Genomic DNA, 23,150 nt, shown 5'->3' with positions numbered 1-23,150 from the left:
TATCTCTTAAAAGTTGAAATTCTAAATTGAATGTTTTAAGGAATTATATTTATATTTATATAAATTTAATATATATTATTAAGTTTTATTATATGTAAGTATATATTTACAAGTAAATATATATGAAATGCCTAGATATGCTTTTGTGGAATATGAAGCACACTATATAGGAAATATCTTTTTGTCTTCATGTTTTAATATCCAGAACGTTTTGCATGCAGAAGCCTACAAAGTTTCTGCAGGAGGAAAATGAGCTTTTGACATTTGTTTGTTGATGAAAAGTAGTATGTAGAACAGCCCTGATCATATAATCAAATATCCTGGCTTTATTGAAAAAGATTCAGCAGTCAGAGCAAGCACACAATAATGGAGTCAGCACAAACATTTTCTGTAAATGGCTCCAAGTTGCCAGACTAAAATGAATTCTGGACTTTTAGCATAAAGCTTAGTGTACTACCGAAATTTTATATGCTTAATTTTAGGGACTTAGGACTCTCATAAAATAAGTTGACAGAATTCCACTTACCAACTTCAAAGTACCTCTTGGGAGTTTCATCCTACTGCCACTTGAAATCCACAAGACTAAAAATTGAGAACTTTCCTGTCTACGTTCTGAGCCATGCAAAGGAACATTACACCTACCATGTCACTGTGTTTAGGGATACGAAACAAAGCAGAGGACACAGTGAAAGAAACATATTTTCACAATTTCGCTGACATTTCTTTGTTTGGTCACCAAACCTATTATCTTTTATCTACTAGCCATCATCATTTTATCATGCAAGCATCTCCTCACCAGCATCTCACAGTGAGATAGCATCAGCGTGCGAATTTGGTAAGCATTTTGTCACTCTAAGAATAAGCACAAGAATGGTGTCAAACATGACAAAACATGGAGGAATATTCCTAAAACTAAATAATAAGCTTTCCTGAGGATCCTACATTAAATAAAGAAATGAGTGCCTATTTCCGTTTCTGCCAATGGGACTACAGTACCATAAACTTTTATGCTAATTATTTTGTAACCCTTTCATATATTGAAATGGTGCCTAACACTGTGCAGGTAAATTTATTTCCTGCAGGGCCTCGTTTCATTTAGTTATGATATTTTTACCTTTTCATTATTTTAAGTACCTCAGCTATTTTAATAAACCATATAACCTTATTAAGAACTTGGTAGTAATGCATTGAAGGAATGGCAATTAAGTGGCATAAAACATTATTTACTAGAAATTTTCTGTCAGTAGTATCTGTTGTTATTCTCTTCTGAAATCTCTATACATCTCTGACTCTTTGTCTCTACGTACACATATGCCAACACACCTTTATGCGCGCACACACACACACACACACACACACACACATACACACTCTCACACAGTGTCTCAGATGTACAAAATTGACTTTGTGGTTATACTTTCCTTAGGAAAATTCTTCACAATATGTGTCTCATGCTGGTAATGAGACTGAGTAAAGAATATATCATATTCCACACACATACGTGTCCTAATATGCCATACAAGTTATGCTTGAGATACAAAAGCATGTTATAACTTCAAATATTCCTGTTTAAGTACCATGATCAAGAGACAAATAATTATCTAAATTAAGAAGCATGATTTATCTTAAAGAAAACTTTACCTTATTTAACTCCCAACATATTCTATAAAAGATTATTAAATCTGTAAAATATTAGATGTATACTTTTCTCAACTGTAAATTAGACAAATTACTGAGATTTTTCTTTTATACTGACTTTCCCTTGTGCTTCGTTTTTATTTTTCTTACACCTATTTCCTGTCCATTTTAAATTTCCTCTTTCATTTCTCCTTTTCTCTTACACAATTTATTAAGATTTTAAAATACACCCTGTACAGAGATGAGCAATTGGCAACAATCTTTTATTTTTCACACCAAAACAGTCAGAGGGAATAGGTATTTATTATTAACCTATTTCTCAGTTTTAGTTAGAAGAAATCGTGTTTCAGAAGACAAGGTAACCACCAATGCAAGCTGTCCACTGTGGAGCTGCAAATCAAATGCCACTCTGCCTTGGATAAAGTTATCCACAGAGAAAGCCTAACTTGTATATTGTGTTTATTAAGATGAACTTCATTTATTTTTCTCCTTCTGGTCCATATGAGCTTATTTTCTATGTCCGTTTTCATCTGAGTGAATTAGCAAAATCATTCTTCTTAGAAGTCTAGCTTAGTCTAATGCTTTGTGATATTCTTCTCATGAGCCTGAAGATGTACACTTACAGCTGCACAATATATTTCTATCTCATGAAGTAACTGTTTCTGTTTCTTTTGCATTTATTTATTAAACTTTCTCTGAGTCTTGACCATAGGTGAAGGAGACTATGTAAAATCAGTTTATAGATAGTATAAATCCAGAATTTTAAAAATAAATTATAGGATGGACCAAGACTAAAATAAATTTAGTATTGTGAACTTCATTATATTGAGGATTTTTCAAACCTTCCCACTCATGTTTTATCCATAAGAACTTTAGCCATTAGCACGACGCTGTCCATATTCCTTCTACTATCATGAAATTTTTGTAGTAGTTCTCCATGGAGGCAGCGCCACTGCAGTGAAGGGAGTTTGAGATATTTGTAGAGTGTTTCAGTGGTAGTAGTAAGGCGGGGATACTGTAGGATTTTAGGAATAATCCAATGCAAAGGTTGTTACATGCCTTTTACAGAAAAGATTTCCTCTCATCTCATAAAGCCCTAAAATGCTCTATAAGATATTTAGGAATTCATATGTGCAAGTTCCATGTCAGGTTGTACTTTGTCATTCCTTAGTGATGTTCTCCGAATTTCAGTGGGAGCTCTTTGTCTCCTCAATTTCACATATAACAATATGTCTAGCTAGTTGTTCTCATTTTGTGGTCAGTTTTCATTCTGCTCTTTATTTCCTGACACTTCTTACACAAAATATCATTTTTTTTTTTTTTTTTTTTTTTTGGTACCGGGAATCAAACTCATGACCTTGCAGTTGCCATGCAGGTGCTTCTGCCACTGAGCTATATCCCCAACCCCCAGAATGTCATCTTATGTCTCATAAATATAGATTTTTATCAGACAAAACTGAGTATTATCCTATATTTTACTATACATGAATTTTATCTTGCTCCTTAAATTATAACTGGAGAATTGTAATAACTTTTAAAAACAGTGTATATTATAGACTGCATTCTTTGTAGATTTCATTTCAGAACTGAAAGAGAAGTGTCAAGTGCCTGAGGTGTAAACAGGATGTTTGGCCAGATAGCAATGAAAATCATTTTTCTCATCCAGTTCAGGAGAATATGACTTCAGTCATTCCACACACTGAGAGTCCTCAAGCTACTATATTTATTATTTCAATATGGAAACAAGTAATTTGGGTCATGGAAATATGTTCTGTTTCTTAATATCTCAGAAGATATTGACATATTATCTTTCATTCATGACTGCATTTGTTTATAAAAACAATTAAAATGTAGATATACTGCTTGATTAACTGTCACATACTCATTCAATTTTAAAGATGCACCTAAATGTTGACACGTTCTCTTTCCCAGTGAGCCAAAGCAACAGGACGGAAATGCAAATGGATTCAGAAAGCAGGTGAGGACTAAGGTACAGTTACTGAGTTGGTCTCATCTAAAACTGGGTCACTGGGTCATGCTACCATCTGCAACACTTTACTGCTATGTAGCAATGTGGCTGAGAATTACTAAGTCTACATAGTTTTAAAGCCAATTTAAAATCTTTTAAAACCTTTGCTTGGACCAATTATATGAAACTGAGCAGAGAGTACATATATATGACTATGGTGCCTGACACTGTACCACAGTACAAGCTACACTTTAAAGTGAAGAGCTATTTCATACAGCAGCACAAACAATTTGAAGAAAAAGAAACATTTCACGCTATTGTTCTCACTGTTTCTATTTGGACATATTTATCCCTAATGTGTTAAATTCCTTTGCTTCTAGAAATGATGTGATGTATGTTCAGAGTAAGAGTTTGAGTTGAAACATGAGAGTGATATTCATTATCTGTAGCCCACAGTGCTAATATTTAGGGACTAAGTAGTAATGTAGACAAATAGATAAGACTTAAAGTAAAAAATATTGACATTTTCATTGCCATCCAAAGAATACAAATTTGATTGTCTTCCCAGTTAACATCAGCAGGTGGTTTTGTAACGAAGGAGCCCAGAGAATGTGACAATTTTTATTACCAAAATGAAATGCACTTGATGGATCTCCTACAATCGTACTAACTTCCCAAATTAAGAAAAAGAATCTATGAAGACAAATAATTTCAGCAAGAAGCTCAGGAGAAATTCAACTCTGCTTTATGTCAGACTATTTGATTTGCTTTATATGAGTTTTCAGATAGAATAATAATTTATGTTGCCTTGATATACTCAGTTAATAAACCTGAATAACCTCCTCCATCTTATCCATCAATACTGTTCCTTAGACATACCTAAAATTAACTCAAGCTTGGTAAAAACTAGGCATTTGAGAATGTTCTATACATACATTTTAACTTATACGGATTTTTGTTTTTGAACCTCAGTAGTCAGTAAACTTAAAAGGCAGATTATCCCCAAACTCTGGTACTCATTAGGGGATGATGATCTGGCCATTGCTTCTGCTGGCAATGAACATGAATGTTAGGCAGAATTCCTCCCAGTCAAGAAAAACCAAACTGACATAGCCAAGAAACCTCTTCAGCTTTGTCTACACTTTGTAAAACATTCCTGTACAAGAGTAGAATACCGACCCATGAATACCAGTGACAAGGAAAATCAGATTCCCATTGATCTTCGTGCAGTTGATGAATTTGTCAATGTTACTGGAATCCACAGTCTGAGCTGACATCAGTGAACCCGTGCCAATGCCATCGCAAGCTACAGAAACAAGATTTACAGTCAGGGGGCTGAAAACAGACCTTTGTCAAACAAATCAACCATTTCATTCTCATTACAAAATAACAATATTTTACTTTTAAATAAAAACGATTACAGTTTTTTCTAAACATTAAAATAACTACTTCACTCATTACTTACTACTAAGCCTACCTTAGAACACTATCTCTGCATTACAGTCCAGTGACTAAAGCTCTTTTTAGAATTATAGTTTGTAACAAGATCCAATGCATACTCAAAATACATGTAGAACTCAAACAGAACCATTATCAAACAATGCTTTCCCTTATTAGGTAATATTAAAATTTCTTTTGTACCAGAAATAGAACTCAGGACCTTGCTCTTGCCAGGTAGGCGCTTGTGCTGCTGAGCTATATCCCCCTTATTAGGTAGCATTACATACTTCCTAATCCATTGTAGAATATTATTTTTAATGTTTTAATATGTTTTTAAGCAGATTGGTAAAATTATTTCCTGGTATACTAAGTAGAAGCTAATTTAAAAAACACAGATCCAATGAAGAATATATATTAAACAAAGAGTACTGATAGTATGAATTATTACCAATGTCTAGGGCCATTCATACAATTATTTTAAATTAAATAATATCCATGCTTTGTGAAGTAAAAAAGTATGTGTGTGTGTGTGTGTGTGTGTGTGTGTGAACTATAAAGAGGGAAGAAATAAGAAAAAGGAAAGAAAGGCCCGGGGATATAGCTCAGCAGCACAGTGCCTGCCTGGCAAGGGTGAGGTCCTGAGTTTGAGACCCAGTTCTGGAAAAGAAAAAAAAAAAAAAAAGAATAAGAGAAGTATGAGAATAAGAGAGACAGGCAGAGAGAAAAGGAGAGAGAGGGCGAGATAGAGAGACAGAGACAGAGAGAGGGACAGAGAGAAGCACGGACAGAGAGAGACACACACACACCCAGAGGATGTAGTTTAAAAGTTAATGTGAAGTTTGCCTTCTCTAAGGCACTCCCTGACAGTTTGAAAAGCTTAATAGTATTTGGGAGATTTGAACTATACTTTTGTCCTGCTTAATTTAAGTTTCACTCTGGTGAGGAATTTGAGCATTCACAGCTAGAAGGAGTTTCTTCCTCCACTAAAATTCTGTAACATGAATTATCTGCAACATTCGTTGAACACTTATAATAAATTTCCTTGTCATTTCACATACTTTCAAAATATTTTTGAGATGTGGAGACCAAATGTCATGTTGCATGCCCCTTTCATTTCCTGTTTATGATTGGCAGATCATTTTGTGTACAGTAAGGAGCAACAAATATGTGCCATGATAATAAAATAAACACATCAATATTAACTGGAGGTTTAATCTAGACTCTTTTGTTAATGTAATGCAAAACCAATAATATACAGTTAGTTGATACTTTCGGAAGTTGTCCAGTGTCAGGGGGAGTGTGTGGTGGATGTCACTGTGGGAATGGGTGTACGGGAATGTGAGGTAACTTGATTGGCCTATTACAAAGTAAACGAAAATCATAATATATATTTCCCCTCTCACAAAAATACCTGTACACTAAACTATCACTCACCTTTTGGGCAGATATCAGTACAAGGTTTACACTTTTTAATCCCATTTTCTTCTACTTCCATCTTGGAACTAGGGCAGGCACGCACACAAGAGCTGGAATCTACCACAAAGTTATCTGATACAAAAAAAATGTGAAGGAAGAGATAATGTTAGTGTTCAGCCATCAAGTTTAAAACAGCCTATGTAAGATTGGAAAATGATTAATAACGCTGATGGTATAGATGTGTCTTCCTCCAACACAATGTTTTGTTTAAATATCTCCATCTGAAATCGAATTTCCAACAATTCACATTCAAATCTGAGAACAGTGTGTGTTAAAATCACTAGTACTTGCTTGACTACTGCTCCACAGCCTGAATTGCCCCCAAGATAGAGTGGATTTCTTTTATAGACTCAGGAAACTACATGACATTTAGTTTGTGTTTCTCAATAGTTCCACTTCATTTCATGTCATGATACAAGTTTGAAGTCTAAAAATACTTCAAGTTCATGAAGCACAAATGAAGCTTAAGTTAAACTGCCTTGGATCTAGCGAGTGTCCTTCAGATCCAGGAGAAAATGTTTAAAATGTGTTCTGTTCAGTGGAGTGCCACAGAAGCTTTTTCCTATTTTTATGTGAAGAAACAAAGTGAAATTGAATGATATACTTTACAAAAGGTATACCAAGCAGGCAAGAAGAATCTTATTACTTAAAATTTGGTAAAATGTTTAGGAGACTAGTAGTGGTCTGACTAGAAGGGTGCCCATGGCAGGAAACACATAAATTGCAGGCAATTCTTCTACTGAGGTTGTAAAACCCAAGACACTTTGTGATGGTGTAAGGATCTATGGAGGCAGGATACAACATTTGGAGTTAGGACAAGTTCCAACTGGAAAAACAACAGAGACCGCTAGATTTCCAGAGCTAAGCCTTGCCATGTGTAGCACATGAATTGTATATCATTTAATAAAAAGCCCTTTCTTGACGTGCTTCTGGGTCCTTGTAGAGATGGAGCACCTAACTATAGGTCAGTGATTGAATTTGTGCCAGAAATGCCCCTTATGAACAAGGTTTGACTAGAATTATGATTTCATAATGTTGGACAGAGCCAATAGCAAACCACTGTGAAACTGAAGCACTTAATTTTTCAGGGGAAGGAAGGGTAGGCACAGGTGAACTGTGCTGACACTGTTACTCAGCACCTCGATTGAGCTCACTGGCGACCACATGACCAGCTAACAGAGGAGGACACAGCTACGCTCAGCATGTGGGTGCAAGCTAAAAATGGATGGCAGCTTCCTTGCAGCCCCCGTTAGGAACAGACTTGAAAGACAAGCAAGATAAAATTCTACCAAAAGGCCTGGTTCTGCATAATGTAACTATTCACTCTGTGTGGAGAAAGAAGGGGCCTTCATTTAGAATGTATATGTGCTCATGAGCAGTGATTTGTCTAGGAGAAAAAATACTGAAAAATCTAGGAGTATAGCAAGTCCGGAGTAGAGGGATAGGTAGGAAACCGTGGGATTAAGTGCAAAGTATAAAGCGTTTTGGATCACAAGTCATTAACAAAGCGTATCCACCATAAGGGACACTTTTCTGAGATAGCATCCAATCCCAACCTTGCTTCCTTCCCTTTATCTACAAGTATGGAATTCTAGAACCCACCCTAATAACCTAATATCCACTCCAGGGGAACCCAAACTACTACAAGTGCATACACTAGATACTGAGTAATGATCTTTTCTGCAAGATCCTGGCAATATTGCATAAACACTTTCATATTTCAATAGCAACTTAAACCAAATAGAATAAAGATTTTGACCAGCCTATGTCAACTAGGTTCAGGGTTTAAAGATCAACCAAGTTAATTTCAAAAATATATATTATTTGTAGTTTTGGGATTTCAGAAGTTGGGATTAAGTATTGTAGATCTGTATTTAGAAAATAAATATCTTTGTTTTCCCAAATCAGGTCTAGTTTGGTAAACTAAGCCATTCGAGCAAGGTACAGCAGGATTTAAATTTTACAGTAGACCACACCACAGTGTTTAAATTAGCCCATAGTTTTAAATGATAGTATAACCATGGTATATATATAAATTATAATTTATATATTATATAAATTATAACAATATACCATGCATTAGTCCAATAAAGAAGTTTGTGGGTTTTCATGTCTGTATTCTGTAGATTTTAAGCTTTCATTTAAATAAGCATATGAAAAATGTGATCTTATTATTTTTTATTTTATTGCCTTTCCAAAAAGTAAAACATTGAAGAAAGTCCCTTTGGCCACTCAAATCAAAGAAATTGGTTCAAGAAAAGATCAACATATATATTACACTGAACAGTTGAGTTATGTTCACCACTTTGAAACCCCAGAGTGAGTTATCAGTTTGCAAAAGGTACCTTAACATGCTTTTTATTGATTGTTTTTATTTAAAGTTGGATTTTATATTAGAATTATAAATAATCAGGAACAAATTTAGGGAGAAATTCATTCTTATTAAAAATAGGCTGTATTTATTGGATTGCTTGTAGCCACATATTTAACTGAATCTTTCTGAGAGATAGTGCAATCTGCAGAGAAATTTAGGTATAGTAAACACAGCAAGAGCTTTAATGTTAATTCTTCAAGCTCAAATATGCTGCTTTTTAGCTATGAACTTTGGACCAATAATTTAAAAATCTTTGAATTTTAATTTCTTTATTGGTGGAATGAGAGTAATAGTACCCACACTCTAAGTAATTTACAATACTGTTCAAATTTCAAATTAAAATTAATTTGCATCACATTCCTTCTTTGTCAAATAATGTTCTAGTCAATGTGGCAATTCTTTTCCTGTCACTTACGTGGACATTTCTTGACACAGAATGCTCCGTATGTGTACTTGGCATTGAAGTTGTGCTCCAGCTGAAAGGTGGTTGGGTTATAGACAAAGGTCTGGGGACACTGAGTCACACAAGCTCCACTGTCATTGAAATTCATGCAGGCCTGCAGAATAGCACATATGATTTTCATTCATAAACAACCTCCACAACATTTGTTAATGAAACACTGCTGCAATGGTTTCTTGAGAAGTTTGTGTTTTCAATATATATCAATCATACAAACACTATAGAACTTGCTAACTCTAACGTCATTTGTGTTTCAAAATTCACAGACAATCTCCAATGTCAGTAACTGTAATATCTATGGTGAGTGCTATTCAGATTCTTAGTATCTATCTAATAATTTCTAAACTGATGATTCTTTTAATTATTAAATCTGCCTGAACTATTTAAGCCCCAACTGATTCAAAGCATTTATGCTCTGATGTCTTAGTCAACTAACTCCCTAATACAATGTTAGACTTTTTTAAAAAGCTGGTATGTGAAGAGTTTGTACCTTAAATGATATACGAAGTGCAAAGATAAGTATCAGATAGCCAAAAATAATTGGAATTGTTGTTTAACAGTACTTAGCAAAAGTCTCTATTGGGTGACTGGTCAAGTATAAACACATTTTATGTAATTCCAAACCTTACCCTGTAAATTAAATAATGTGATGCCATTTCTTACATGGCCTTGTTATGGCACACAGTTTGGTAAAGTCATTAAATAAAATATTTAAAATAGTCCATTTATGCTGGCATCTCTTTGTCTGGAGAATACCATTTATTAATATTTTCAAACTCATTTGAGAAGAATTATAAAACTATTTTACCACTTGAGAGTTAGCCATTTGATATCACAAGAAAATGTATAAGTACATATAAACATGTAATTAGCAATAGTATAGATGAACTAATTCTTTTAATTAAGAAATTAAACTTCACAGGATGAACTTAGGCCTTGAATACCAAGTTATTCTGGACTCAAGCTTTCTCTTACATTTCATCATAAATCATCGTATTGTTATTAATAAGCATTAATTTATTCTGTTTCCTCAAAACACTTGCTTCATCAATTGTTGTTTTAGCAAGCACTTTATCACAAATATGACAATTCCCTGATGATGGTCTGCTAGAAGCATAATCAGAATGAGACTCACTGGTGATACATTATTCACTGAGATGACACTTTCTATGAAGAATCTATTAAAAACCAATCTAGAAAATTCAGGAAGTTTTAATTTATGGCTATGAAATTTCATGTGTCCTTATAATTGCTTTGCTAATGTACTTTATGTGCTGTTGTGCATAGATTGCTTGGGAACAAAGGAACACAAGCCAGAGGAAGAAAACAAATTTACCTCTAAGACGGCATAACCAGCACAGTGTAACTTATATATGAAGGCTTCAGTCTGGCGTTTATGAGCCTTCTGCACTAAATTCCACCTGCAGTCACCGGGACATCCCATAGAAACAATGAAATGAGAACTCTGAAGCTCTCTGGCCCTCCTCCGCTTACCGTAAGATAACAAAGAAACATGCAGTACAAAACTTCTAAGTGAGAATTTTTGCTATCAGTATTTATTGTTGTCATTATTTTCTAATCTTTAATGCTGCACTTGAGGGGTTCAGTATCTTCAAAATCAAACCTCCAGCCTCTCTTTTCTATGGTGATCCATGGTGAAAAGCTCAAGTCATGACCCTCTGAGTATCTTCCTCAGATACTTAGCTTCTTATTGCCTTTTTCTTCTTCCTTCTAACCCCATTCCACAATAAATATTTTTGTTTTACTATATAATTAAATTATAATAAGCAAAGTAAGTTTTATAATAGTAAAATTTATGAAATTACTACCTATAACATGAGCTTTAATTTTTATTTTGCTCAGTAAAATTGTTATTTTTAAATGTTTGCTTCTACTATATATGTTATTTAATGGATATTCATGAAGAGAGTAAAAAGATTTTGCATTTATTTTTAACAATACAATTTCTTCATTTTACTATTTTAAGCTTAAATGTAAAACTAGAGTTCTTGTTTATGAAAGCAAGTTAACTATAGGACACAGAACTGCTTATATGGATGATGAAGGATATATTAAGGAAATGATGCAAAATTTAATTAAAAAGTGTCTTCAATAATTGAAATATGTTAATTTTAAGGAAATAAAAGTGTCCTTTTCTAAAATAAAAATCAACAGATTAACATTTAAATTATTTTAAGCATATATTTATAAATTTTAATTAAAAACTATTACCTTATTAAACAATTAACTAATAGTAAATTCTAAATCTATCTGCTAAATCGTAGACTTTATACTCAAGAAATAAAATGCAATAACTCGTTCACAGGACTCAGTGGTGCAGTGATATATACAGTTAATCACTGCAGTTGTGGAAAAAACATTATTATAATAATTTTTAAAATAATCTCAGAATCCTTTTCATATTCGCCAACCAATCTCATTTTCAAGACCAATAATACAGAAAAGGCAGAATTCATTTAGCGGAACAGAAAAATTCTAGCTAATCAATAACAGCTCCTTGAGAGAATGACTCGAGGAAGGTAGAAGGTGGAACTCCGCACAGGACTAAACGCGATCATCTCCTAGCAAGATGTCAAAGATCTGAGATCCCTGAGACAAGGGCGGGAAGGGGAGCAGCAGAGTGAAGGGAACGAGTGCTGACGTACAAAGCAGTCCGTGTCCTTCGGTCCGGAGCAGCCTCCAGCGCATTCCCGATGGCAACAGTCGCTCACATAGGGACCATAGCATCTCCCATCACACTGCTCTGCGCACACGGTCCTTGTCACTGCAGAGAACAGAAACGGATTCTCGATTAAAGCCAGCCACCAGCAGGACCTCCAAAGTTTATCTGGAACGCCTGAGAAAAACTGAGTTCTGGAGTAATGATTTACTCAACCCAGGACTGATTCCAGTCAGCAAATATTTATTTTACAAATGGTGTTTCTATTTAGATCAAAATTACTGTGCAAGAAACTTCAGAATTCATACTTTTTTATCTTTATGTTCTTTCTTGTTTCACCAAATAAATATTGTGCTTTTCAGAAACCATGCAACTTCACTAGAAAGGATTAAATGTGAGGTGGGTAAGTAAGGCATTTGTCAGGTTTGGAGAAAGATGGGCTCTACTAGGCAATCATTTCATACAGTGCACACAGTGAGAGGTGTCACCAAAATGGGTCTGTGACTTTCAGCAGGCAATGGAAAAGTGAGACCAATATTTAGTCACATAATATCTTACACGAAGAAAGAGAAAATAGGAAAGAAAGAAGGAAGGAAGGAAGAGAGGGAGGGAAATATATTTATAATAAACAATGAAAATTCTCATTTTCTTTTCTTATCCATCAATCCAAGCCGAGAGCATCTCAATATGGAATACTTGAGTAAAATCAATGCTTGAAATATCAGGGATATATGTACTTATCTCACTTTCTCCAGAGATATTTTAAAGTATTTTTAAGTGTGGATTTTACAGAGTACATCAAAATATCACTCTGCTCTGTATTTCTACTCAGCCAGGCTTCTTTCTGCTTTGTGATTACTTCCTTCAAGGTTCTTTCACTGTTACTTTATCAAAGTCCTGCCTCGTAAGCATTCCATTCCCCTGACTTGATCGTTTTGGGCTATGGACTCATTCCTGGATATCCTTTATTTCATCCCGCCTATGGATTTTTGTCATAGCCACTCTTTGTACAGCTTTCTGTTCCAAAGCCAAATTACCTATGGAGCTACAGAATATGTTTCCAGGTGTCTGCCCAAATCCCCATTTAGATATCTGAAGTTTACAAAATGGAATGCAACACACTCTTTTGCTTCCACCTCTGAGCTTATTTATTTTCTTTCTTTCCTATATCAATCAATGACAGTACTATCTATCTAGTAGCTAAGTGAGAAATTTGGGATGTATTTTCTATTTCTCCTTTTCCCTCATTACTATGAAGAAAATGGTCAGATATTAGCAATTCTCTCATGAATATTCCTCATTATTTTCTCTCTCTCCCTCCCTCCCTCTCTTCTATGTTCAAAATTTATGTCTAAATCATTATATAACCTTCTAAAAGTTTTTGTAGATCCCACTTTTCTTTCCTTCTACTTCATCCTCCATGCTGCTCTGAAAACCATGGCTTAAAAATATAAGCCAATGCCCACAAATCAATATTGATTCACAGCAGGAAACACTGGCCATGCCCCAGCCAAAGACACAATCTTTAGCCAGGGATGAGTCGTCCATAAATCAACAACCATTTCTGCCTCTTATGGCTTCTCTCACTACTCACCCTATCATCCAGGAACACAGTTTTCAGTTTCTGAGACCTTGTCTCAGTGAGGTTGTGATTCTCATTGCCTAGTTACAGGTATTTCTTCATGCTCAGAGCCCTTCCTGTCTTCTCTGTTTAGCAAATACTTGCTCTGAACCCTTCCTAACACATCTGCAAGCTGAATCATTGTCTCACTTTTGCTTCTAAGCAAGGAAGAAAATAAAATTAACACAGCAGGTTGTGTAGTCTGCAGGCCTAGGTGCAAATCCAAAGTCCGCCTTGTGATACAGACTATTTATTTGACTACTCTATACTTCAGACCATTTCTTTTAAAATGTGCTTAGTGTTAAGTACCTACCTAACAGGACTGAAGACAACTTGAAATACAAATAAAAAGTGTTTTAACAGATACCCTGTTGTTAATAGGCTCTGCAACTGTTCAATACTGTACTTATCATAATGTACTGTACTTATATTTTTTCTATGTTTGTCCACACCCTGTACACTAAACTATGATTTTTTGAAGTTTATTATCTCACTGAAGTTTTTATCCTATGGTACAAGTACGTTGTTCAGCTCTTAGTCCACAAAAAGCAGACACACATTCTAATGAATTGGTAAGCTGTAAATTGTCAACTCTAAGAGAGTGTCCGCTTAGCACACGTAGAAGAAGGATAAAAGGATGTAGAGACTTAAACAGTGGTGCTTAGAGACATGTAAAATATCGAAAAGTAGAGTGCATCAAAACACAAGTAACTAGTAATTATTATTAGTATTTATTGTTAGATTTAGGAATGCCCTAAATTTTTCTGTTGATGATTTCATTATGCCATATTTTAACTTGGATCTTTTCCCATTGATTATGATAATAGTATTTATAAATTAATCCATAACATTAAAATAGGAACTACATCCTTCCATGGAATAGAATCATATTACTCTCTATGTATGTAGTATGTTAGGATGAACAACAGAGGTCAAACTAAAACCTCACTGGGCTCACCTTCTGTCTCTATTTTTATTTTGCTCTTTATTTATACTTTTCTCATATAAGAGAAACCATGTGATATTTAAACTTGTGTCTGATTTATTTCAGTTAACATGGTATCAAGGGCATCCATTTACCTATAATTATCTCAAGTTTGTTCTTTTATATGACAGTAGTACTCCACTCTATATAAATACCACATTTTCTGTATTCATTCATCTATTGATGGGAATATGGGCTGTTTTCAAGATTTAACTATTACAAATTGTGCTGCTATAAACATGGTATGCATATATCATTGTAATATGATGACTTTAACTCTTTTAGGAAGATACCTAGAAGGGGAATAACTGGGTCAAATGGAAACTCTAGTTTTAGTTTTTTGTGCCTCTCCACACTGATTTCCGTGGTGGCTATACCAAGTTATCCTCCCATCAACAATGAAGGAGGGTTCCTTTCGCTACCACAGCCTCTCTAGCATTTGTTATTGATTAATTTATTGATGATACTATTCTTTCAAGAATAAGGTGGAATCTCAGTGTTTTTTTAAATTTGCACTTCTCAAATGTCCAGTGATGTTGAACATTTTGAGGTATTTATTGACCACCTGTGTTTCTTCATTGAGAAATGTCTAATAATTTCAAATGTCTGGTTTTAGTTGCATTTTTATATTTAGAGGGTCTAATTTTGGGGGGTTATTTATGTAGTCTAGATATTAGCCTGTAGTGGATTGACAACTGGTGGTCAACTTATAACCCACAGCTGAACTGAGTAAGTGTGGTGCTGGGTGTAGAGGCCCACCTGGGGATTGTTGCCAGCAGCATAAGAGGCAGAATTAGAGAAGAAGAAGAAGAGAGTCTGTTGGGAGCTGGTTGAAGCTGTCTGGTGCTGTTAGAAGCTGTAAGGAGCTGTTGGCTCTCTTGTTTTTTGTTGTTTTGTTTTTTATTTTAAAGATAAAAGAACAAAATCATATTCACAAATGGACATACATTTACAAGGAACTTGTCATGCTGGCTTTCCTGATGAACTTGCCCATTCTCATCATCCAAGGACCTCAGGACCTTGTTGTCACCGAGAATACCTTCAGTTCATTTTGGGGGAACTCTGGTTCTCACTTTGAGAATCGCTTTCTGGCTCTGGAGGGGAAGATGGTACACTGCCAGTCTGCTGGAGAAGCTTGTCATGTTGACTTTCCTGATGGGAACTTGGTTGTTCTCATCATCAGAGGAGCTTGGGACCTCACTGTTGCTGTAGTACTTTTCCGGGGAGCACTGGTTCTTATTTTGAGTGTTGCTTCCTGACTCCAGTGCAGATCCCCCAGCCTGCTAGCACAGATCCTTCATCCTGCCGGCACACACATTATAGCTTCCACTACTGATCTTCGGGGCTTCCCAGCCCAGATTCATGAAACAGGCCTGCGTGAGATGTCATGGTCCATAGGCCTCCAGCTGGACACATGGAAGGCACTGTTATGGGCTCTAGGTCTTCAGCTGAACTCATGCAAGACATTACCTTGGGATCCAGGACCTCAGCTGGATTCTTTGGTTTTTAGTGTGTGGACAGATTTCCTGCACTCTTTTTATATGATTCTTTGGGTGACTATTATAAAATATTAAGTTCTAATATCTAGAACTTAATTTTTATTTATATTTTATTCCTTTATCATATATATGTGATACATATTCAAATTATATTCATTCATTAACTTTTCCTAGCCATACATTGTATTTCCATGGTTATCCCTATCTTTTTAGCAAGTGACAGATTTATTTAGATATTCTAATCCATATGTAAAAAGTATAAAACAAACACTGTTAGTAGACAGTTTTGTAAAAGACAAATTCAGACATAATTTTTATCTTTCTGATAAAATAAAGCTCTTTTGATGTACTAAGAGTCACTAATTAAAATAGCAGACATATGTTAAGCAAAGCATCACATTTGAAATAAGTGTCATCACAGGGCAGGTTATTAATATGCTTCTAGTTGGCAGGCACTGGAAAACAGCAGCATGGGTTGAATCAAGAATCATGTTTTATAAGTCACATTATATTTTAATTCTAGACACATAGGTGTAAGTGTTATTTTCTATTTTAACTCTGTTGTGATTAGGGTAACCAAACAAATTATCTCAGGAATATTTTATCATTTACTTTGGTCTTTTCTACCAAATGAGACAATTAATTAGGAAATATTTGTAATGATGATTGACTGAATTTACTTTTAAATTATTTATTACATGTTCATATAACAATAATTTATCTAATGTAGTAACTTACTTCCTTATGGAAGTGACACATTGCAGATGTAGTAGCACAGTCTCAGACTGTATAATAATGATTATGCTAAGAAATTCTTAAAGCATATATTTTAAATTATTTAATTATATGTGTTGGATCAACTAGTTTTTCAACAGAAATTTCTTCCACATAATGGTCAATTATATCTTATTTTTTCCCAGACCTTCAGATCTCGTATATTCCATTCCATTTCAAAAACATTCAAAGAAACACTCTGTCAGCCAATGTTGGGGAGCCTTCGAGAACTCTTAATGATACAAATGGCCCTCTGCAGGATATATGGCATAGGTTGGCCAACACTGCAGCCTAAGCCATAATCCAAATGCAAATAATTTTTGAAGTTTTGTTTTAAGATGTTAAAAGTGAATTATGGGCCTTTCTTTTTTTTCAAAAAAATAGTCTACAATGCATTACTTTTAAAAATAAGTGAAATTCAACATTAAAGCCACAATTTCATTATCAACTCCTTCATGTTCATTCTGAATGAAAATTTAGTAAGTATGAAACATATTCAGAAGTGTTTGATGGATTAGTAAGCATAAATCACAAACCAATACACTTAATTTCTAAATTCTGATGTGCTCGAGTTAAGAAACATTTCTTTACATTGCTTAGTGAGACTTGTTCTTAGAAACAGAACATTCATTTCCTTTGTGCATGTAAAAGCTGCATGCAGGGCGAGTAGAAGAACATCACAAAGTGAATCCATTTGATAGCATTTGTTGATTAATAAGCATTATTTACTTAATATGGATAAAGTCATCAAGCTCCACTCATAAATTATGAGGATGAACACACAGGACAAAAAGAACAGTTCTTAAAATCAACGGGATAACTCAGCCTCCTTAGGAACATTAAATTATAATTGCTTTAGTTTTTATTAATTTCCATCCTTGCTCAAATATTTCATTAGAGTTTCTTTGCTGTATTTAGTATGTTTTCTAAATTGCTTCACTGGGTGCATTAAAATATTTGGGTCAAGTTTTAACTAGCTTAGTCATTGGTGGTATACCGCTAAATGTGATTAATATAAAAGCTGAGAAGTGGAGCTCTTGATTATGTTAGGGTTCAGTAAGCTTGAAATTAGGAATGGAGACTCATTCCAAATATCCATGGGAACCAGAGGGGGAAATTTAAAGAACTAAATGTACTATGGTGAAAGGATGCTGCTGACAGAAGATCTCTCACCTCAAAATAATTAAAGTATTTGTAAGTAGATTTACTTTATCAGTATTTCACTAACAAAAATAATGATATAATTAGTTCCCTAAAAATAATGAAAACCAATTTAATGATTAAGGGTATGCCCTTAGAATAAATTTATTTTATAGGAAGACAAAGTAAATATTTGTTGTTGTTTTCTATGAGTACAGTAGCAGAAAGGATGCCAAAGGGGCAAAAGAAAAATGATCTGTTGGCCCAATAAAAAAGAAATAAAGGTACATGTAGGCAGAGTTTTATAAATGTTTCCTCCCTTTTTCAAGGTTCTGTCACTGCCCTCTGCTATGTCCTTCCCCCTTCTTTAACACCCACTACGTTTTCTCAGTCTCTGTCTTCTCACCATCTTGAATTCCTCTACCCAATGCTTTTTCATTGGATTTTGCCTTAGATCTTCTTAGAGGATCTTTCCAAGCTGAATATGGAACTTCTTGTGTAAATTAAAATTTTTATTCAGTTAGCATCACTAGACCCACGTGATATCACTCCCTGAGGGTCCAAACACTCAAGTTTTAGTAGCAGGATATAGTGGATTTTTAAATTTATAAATGCAATGCCTGAGAATCACTTAATTCCTGTGAAATCAGAATCATTGGTAAATGTTCTAGGATAACTGCAGGTAATTCCAATGTGCAGTCTACAGCTGAGAACCATTATTCTATCCAGTCAAAATGGGGAAAATCTTTACAGTACTTGATTGATTGACAGACTAATTATTCTTTGTTTGAAACTTAATCACAATGACCTCTCGCTTTAATTTCTCATTTGTGTGATTAAGCTCTCTATCACTAATGGGGAAATCAAACAAACTAAAATCAATGAACAAGCAGTTAAGAAGATTTGAGAGAAAAATGACCTAGATTGGGGAAAGGCATGGTGTTTGGATCTTTCTAAAGGCAAAAACTAATCAGAAAAAAAATGTAGATCATTTGAAAACTGTTATCATCCATCTCCCAGCAGATGTATACATGAAAAGCATTCTGGGGCATACACTAATTCTCCTGCTAGTCACATTTAAAAGATTATTTATTTCCTTTTTCTTTTGTTATATTTCACTTAGTATTTAGTGAACCATACTTCTATATGTCCCTTTCCATTTCTCCTTTTATTGACAAATTTTAACAAACAGTGTCTGTAAAACATATAATGTCCATTAAATAGATAACACTTCAGTGCAGTGGTTTGGAGTTTACTGTGTTTTCACTTACATAGGGAGCTCTGAACAAGAAGAAAAATGCTTGAGCTATATATAAGTAATTTTGGTTATATGAGGAAGAATTTATTGACTTTTAGCATGATAGAAACACTGTAAGGAGCAATTGCATGGGATTTTTGAGTGTCAGTATTTCAAAGGAAATATCTTTTGGATGCTGGAGACATTCTCTTAATTAAAGAAGGAGATTAATGTAGTGGATTGACAACTACTGGTCAACTTATAACTTTCAGCTGAACTGAGTAAGCATGCCGCTGGGTGTGGGAAGCCCACCTGGGGACTGTTGCCAGCAGCATAAGAGGCAGAACTGGAGGAGGAGGAGGCTGATGAGAACAAAGAAAGGCTGTTGGGAGCTGGTAGAAGAGTAAGGAGCTGTTGGTTCTGTTGGAGGAACTTCGTCATGCTGTCTTTCCTGATGAACTTGGCTGTTTTCATCATTCAAGGAGCTTGGGGCCTTGTTGGCACTGAGAATAGCTTTGGTTCGCTTTGAGGGGAGCTCTGGTCCTCACTCTGAGCATTGCTTCCTGGCTCCAGAGGGGAAGAAGGTGCACAGCTCAGTTTCCTGAAGAAGATTGTCAAGTTGGATTCCTGATGGGAACTCAGCTTTCCTGATCATTGCAGGAGCTCAGAACCCCACTGTTGCTGAAGATGGCTGAGGTACCTTTCAGGGGATCTGTGGTTCTTACTTTGTGCATAACTCCCTGGCTCCAGTGCAGATCCCTCAGCATGCTAGCACAGATTCTTTATCCTTCTGGCACAGACTTCCTAGATTCCACCACTGACATTTGGGCCTTCACAGTGCAGATCCACGAAAGAGGCCTGAATGAGACGTTGTCATGGGCTCTGGGCCTCCAGTTGGATTTGTGGGAGGCATCGTTATGGGCTCTAGGTATTCAGCTGGACTCATGAAGGACATTATCACAGGATCCAGGCCCTCAGCTTGATTCCTTGGTCTTAGTGTGTGGACAGATTCCCCTCACTCTGTTGTATATCGTTCTTTGGGGGACTATTATAAGTAATTGTATAAAATATGTGTCTTGTATTATATTGTTCCCCTTGCAAAAATAGCACCCAAACTAACATAATTGATAAGATATTCTCTACAGTTATTAACCATCTTTAGGGTCCATTCTTCTTTCCTATGAATGTGAAATTCTGTCCAGAAAGATGAATAGTTTGAATTTTACAGCATGTTTTCAGAAGTGAAACCTTAAAGTTCACAGAAACCCTGTGTTTCCTAAGGCAAAGTTCCTCCTGCAGGGGCACACCATTTGTTTAGGGGAAAAGGTAAAGGCGGAAATGAGTCTTAGACCAAGATGTTCTTTTTTATTTCCGCTGAGGTTACAGACTAATTAAAACCAAAAATTGTGGAGGTACAGACTAAGGCCTTAGGAAAGTCCAGTTCTGATGCTCATAGAAAGGGTACCTTGTACTTCGAGAACTTATCAGTTATTTTAACCAATAACATAAGATCTAATATACTAAAGAAGGCTCTCAGAGATATTTTATTTTAAACCATTAAACTTAGCAAAGTGAAATTCTGAAAAGGTATCTAGGCCTTCTGATCACCCTCCCACTCCTACCCATTTTTTTATAACACAAAAGAAAATCTCATTGCCTTTTGCTTCTATTGCCTAGTCTGCTGATAGCCATGTACATAAGCTGCTCCACTTGTGCTGTGAAGTAAACACTCTCACTGTTAACATAATTGTCCAGTCCTAACTGCAATAACTTCACTAGTTCACCTGAAAAACATGGCAAGGACCCAGACAGTCCTTACTGAAACTGCCAGTAAGAGTCAGTTAATAAAAGCATGCCCAGATTTTTGGCAGGCACTAATCAGGTTTGACCTCTGTCCCAAATAAATCCCTGTGAGCCAGGGGCTACGACATAATATTGTTAGTAGTGTCAAAGAGGAAAAGGATCTTGTCTAATTCATTCTTCATCATCAGCTGCTTTACTCATTTACTTAATGAAGTTTTATTTAACCTATTTTATAAAGGCATACTCAATGATTGATCAAGGGATCTTAAAGTTCATTTTAAGCTACACTCTTGGCCACCAGGGATATTCTCCTTTATTAATAGGGTGTTAACATCTTCAACGTTTGTAAGTCTGGATTCAAAGCAAAAATAATATTGCCATATCACATTAATTTTAAAAATATTCTTGAGCGTATGAGTTATTTTGTATACGCTTCACAGGGTAACAGTATAGATTTCAAGACAATAAAGGAACAGTGTAAATCTACATAAAAGCATAATGTTTAAAAATATACTTTTATTTTATTTATTTATTTATTTTTTTTTTTTTTTTTCTGGTACCGGGAATCGAACTCAAGACCTTGCGCTTGCCAAGCAGGCACTGTGCCGCTGAGCTAAATCCCCAGCCCCTAAAAATATACTTTTAAAAAGAATTAAAGGCTGCATCTTGCAATCCACCAAAAAGTGATATGCTGAAGACAAAATAATCAAAAATTGAAATAATCGTCTTTGCCTTGTCACAAACCAAGAAATATGGAAATGTAATATTCAACATTTTGATTTTGTTTTATAGTACACCACAGACTTCTTCAGGTTGCTTCAAATGAAAACAAAACAAAACAAAATAATAACTACAAAATTTAACACTTTTGCTTATCGTACCTCTGTATCCAAAATATTAGTAGAAGAAAATAAATGGAATTTCTCTTCCACTCTACACACTTGAGTTTCATTCTCACATTGTGATAAATATAAACAGAATACTAAAATGAAAAGCACAGAAACTCATATCAGGTCAAAAATGAATAAATGTTTGTTGAGTGAATGAAAGGAAAGCTCTCTACCCTAAATTTCTCATTTTATCAATGAGGAAATTGAAAAACAAAAAGGTTCAGGCTACTTTCAAAGTCAAAATGATGTTCCTATATCTCTGAGAGATGTCACATCTCTTCAAGGTGATCCAGGTAATTTTTAGTTTTGATTGCACAAAAAAAATTGGACAAACTCTTGGTGCATGTATAAATAGATACTTTTTTTTCTTTTACCTGGATTGAACTCAGGCATTTCACACTGAGCTATATCCCCACCCCTTGTTTTGATATTCTCATTTTCAGACAGGTTCTTGCTAAGTTGCCCAGGATGGGCTCAAACATGCAATTCTCCTGCCTCAGATTCCCATACTACTGGGATTACAGGCATGCCCCACCTGCCATTCTACTGCAAGATTCTGTGAGGAGTACTTCATCTCCGTCCACCAAGTCTGTGTAGGTAAAGTCATAAGTAACAAGTTTTATTTGTACAAATCTGTCTTGGAAAAATGTGCACCTGTGGACAATTACAAGTCTTAAAATATTCATTTGTTGCAACTGAGAGTAATACAATGTAACCTAAATACCCACTCACCAGGAATTAGTTAAGTAAATTGTAACACAGCCCTAACTTGGGAAACCACTGCATTTTAAAAAAATAAATGAAATTAAAAAGTGAGGTTGATCTCTATGTGCTAAGCTGCAAGTACTTAAAAATAAAATGTAGATGAAATAACACTAAGTGATAAAATAAATAGAGTATGTCACCTTGGTAAATCAAACAAAAGTTTAGACATATTTTTGTATAAATTTTTCATGAATATAAACATGCACACAAATTATTACTATAAAGTAATAACTTTATGGAAAACATGTAGGGTGGGAAAAAGTGCTCAAAAATGGGGAGATAATATTTCTTTTAATGCTACACCTTGAATATCACACAATTGAAAATAATAGGAAAACATCTGCAATGCATAACCTATGCTTTCAGCAGAGGAAGTTAATTGTCCTAATGTCACAGATG

General features: G+C 35.0%; 1 protein-coding gene across 5 annotated transcripts in view; it reads right to left on the bottom strand.

The window, feature by feature from the left end:
• Erbb4 (erb-b2 receptor tyrosine kinase 4) overlaps positions 1-23,150 on the bottom strand; it is a gene marked incomplete at its 5' end in the record, with an annotated part of 1,058,248 nt that overhangs the window by 295,832 nt on the left and 739,266 nt on the right. For all 5 annotated transcript variants that reach the window (XM_005396938.2, XM_005396940.2, XM_005396937.2 and 2 more), the window contains 4 exon segments: positions 4,787-4,913; positions 6,482-6,595; positions 9,313-9,454; positions 12,024-12,142. In XM_005396938.2, the coding sequence (XP_005396995.1) occupies positions 4,787-4,913; positions 6,482-6,595; positions 9,313-9,454; positions 12,024-12,142 (502 nt within the window).

The sequence above is a fragment of the Chinchilla lanigera genome, unplaced genomic scaffold, assembly GCF_000276665.1.
Source record: "Chinchilla lanigera isolate Chin_1 unplaced genomic scaffold, ChiLan1.0 scaffold00056, whole genome shotgun sequence".
In the NCBI taxonomy this organism is placed as follows: Eukaryota; Metazoa; Chordata; class Mammalia; order Rodentia; family Chinchillidae; genus Chinchilla; species Chinchilla lanigera.
Note: the sequence above shows the minus strand (reverse complement) of the source record. Positions and strands in the feature narration are given on the sequence as shown.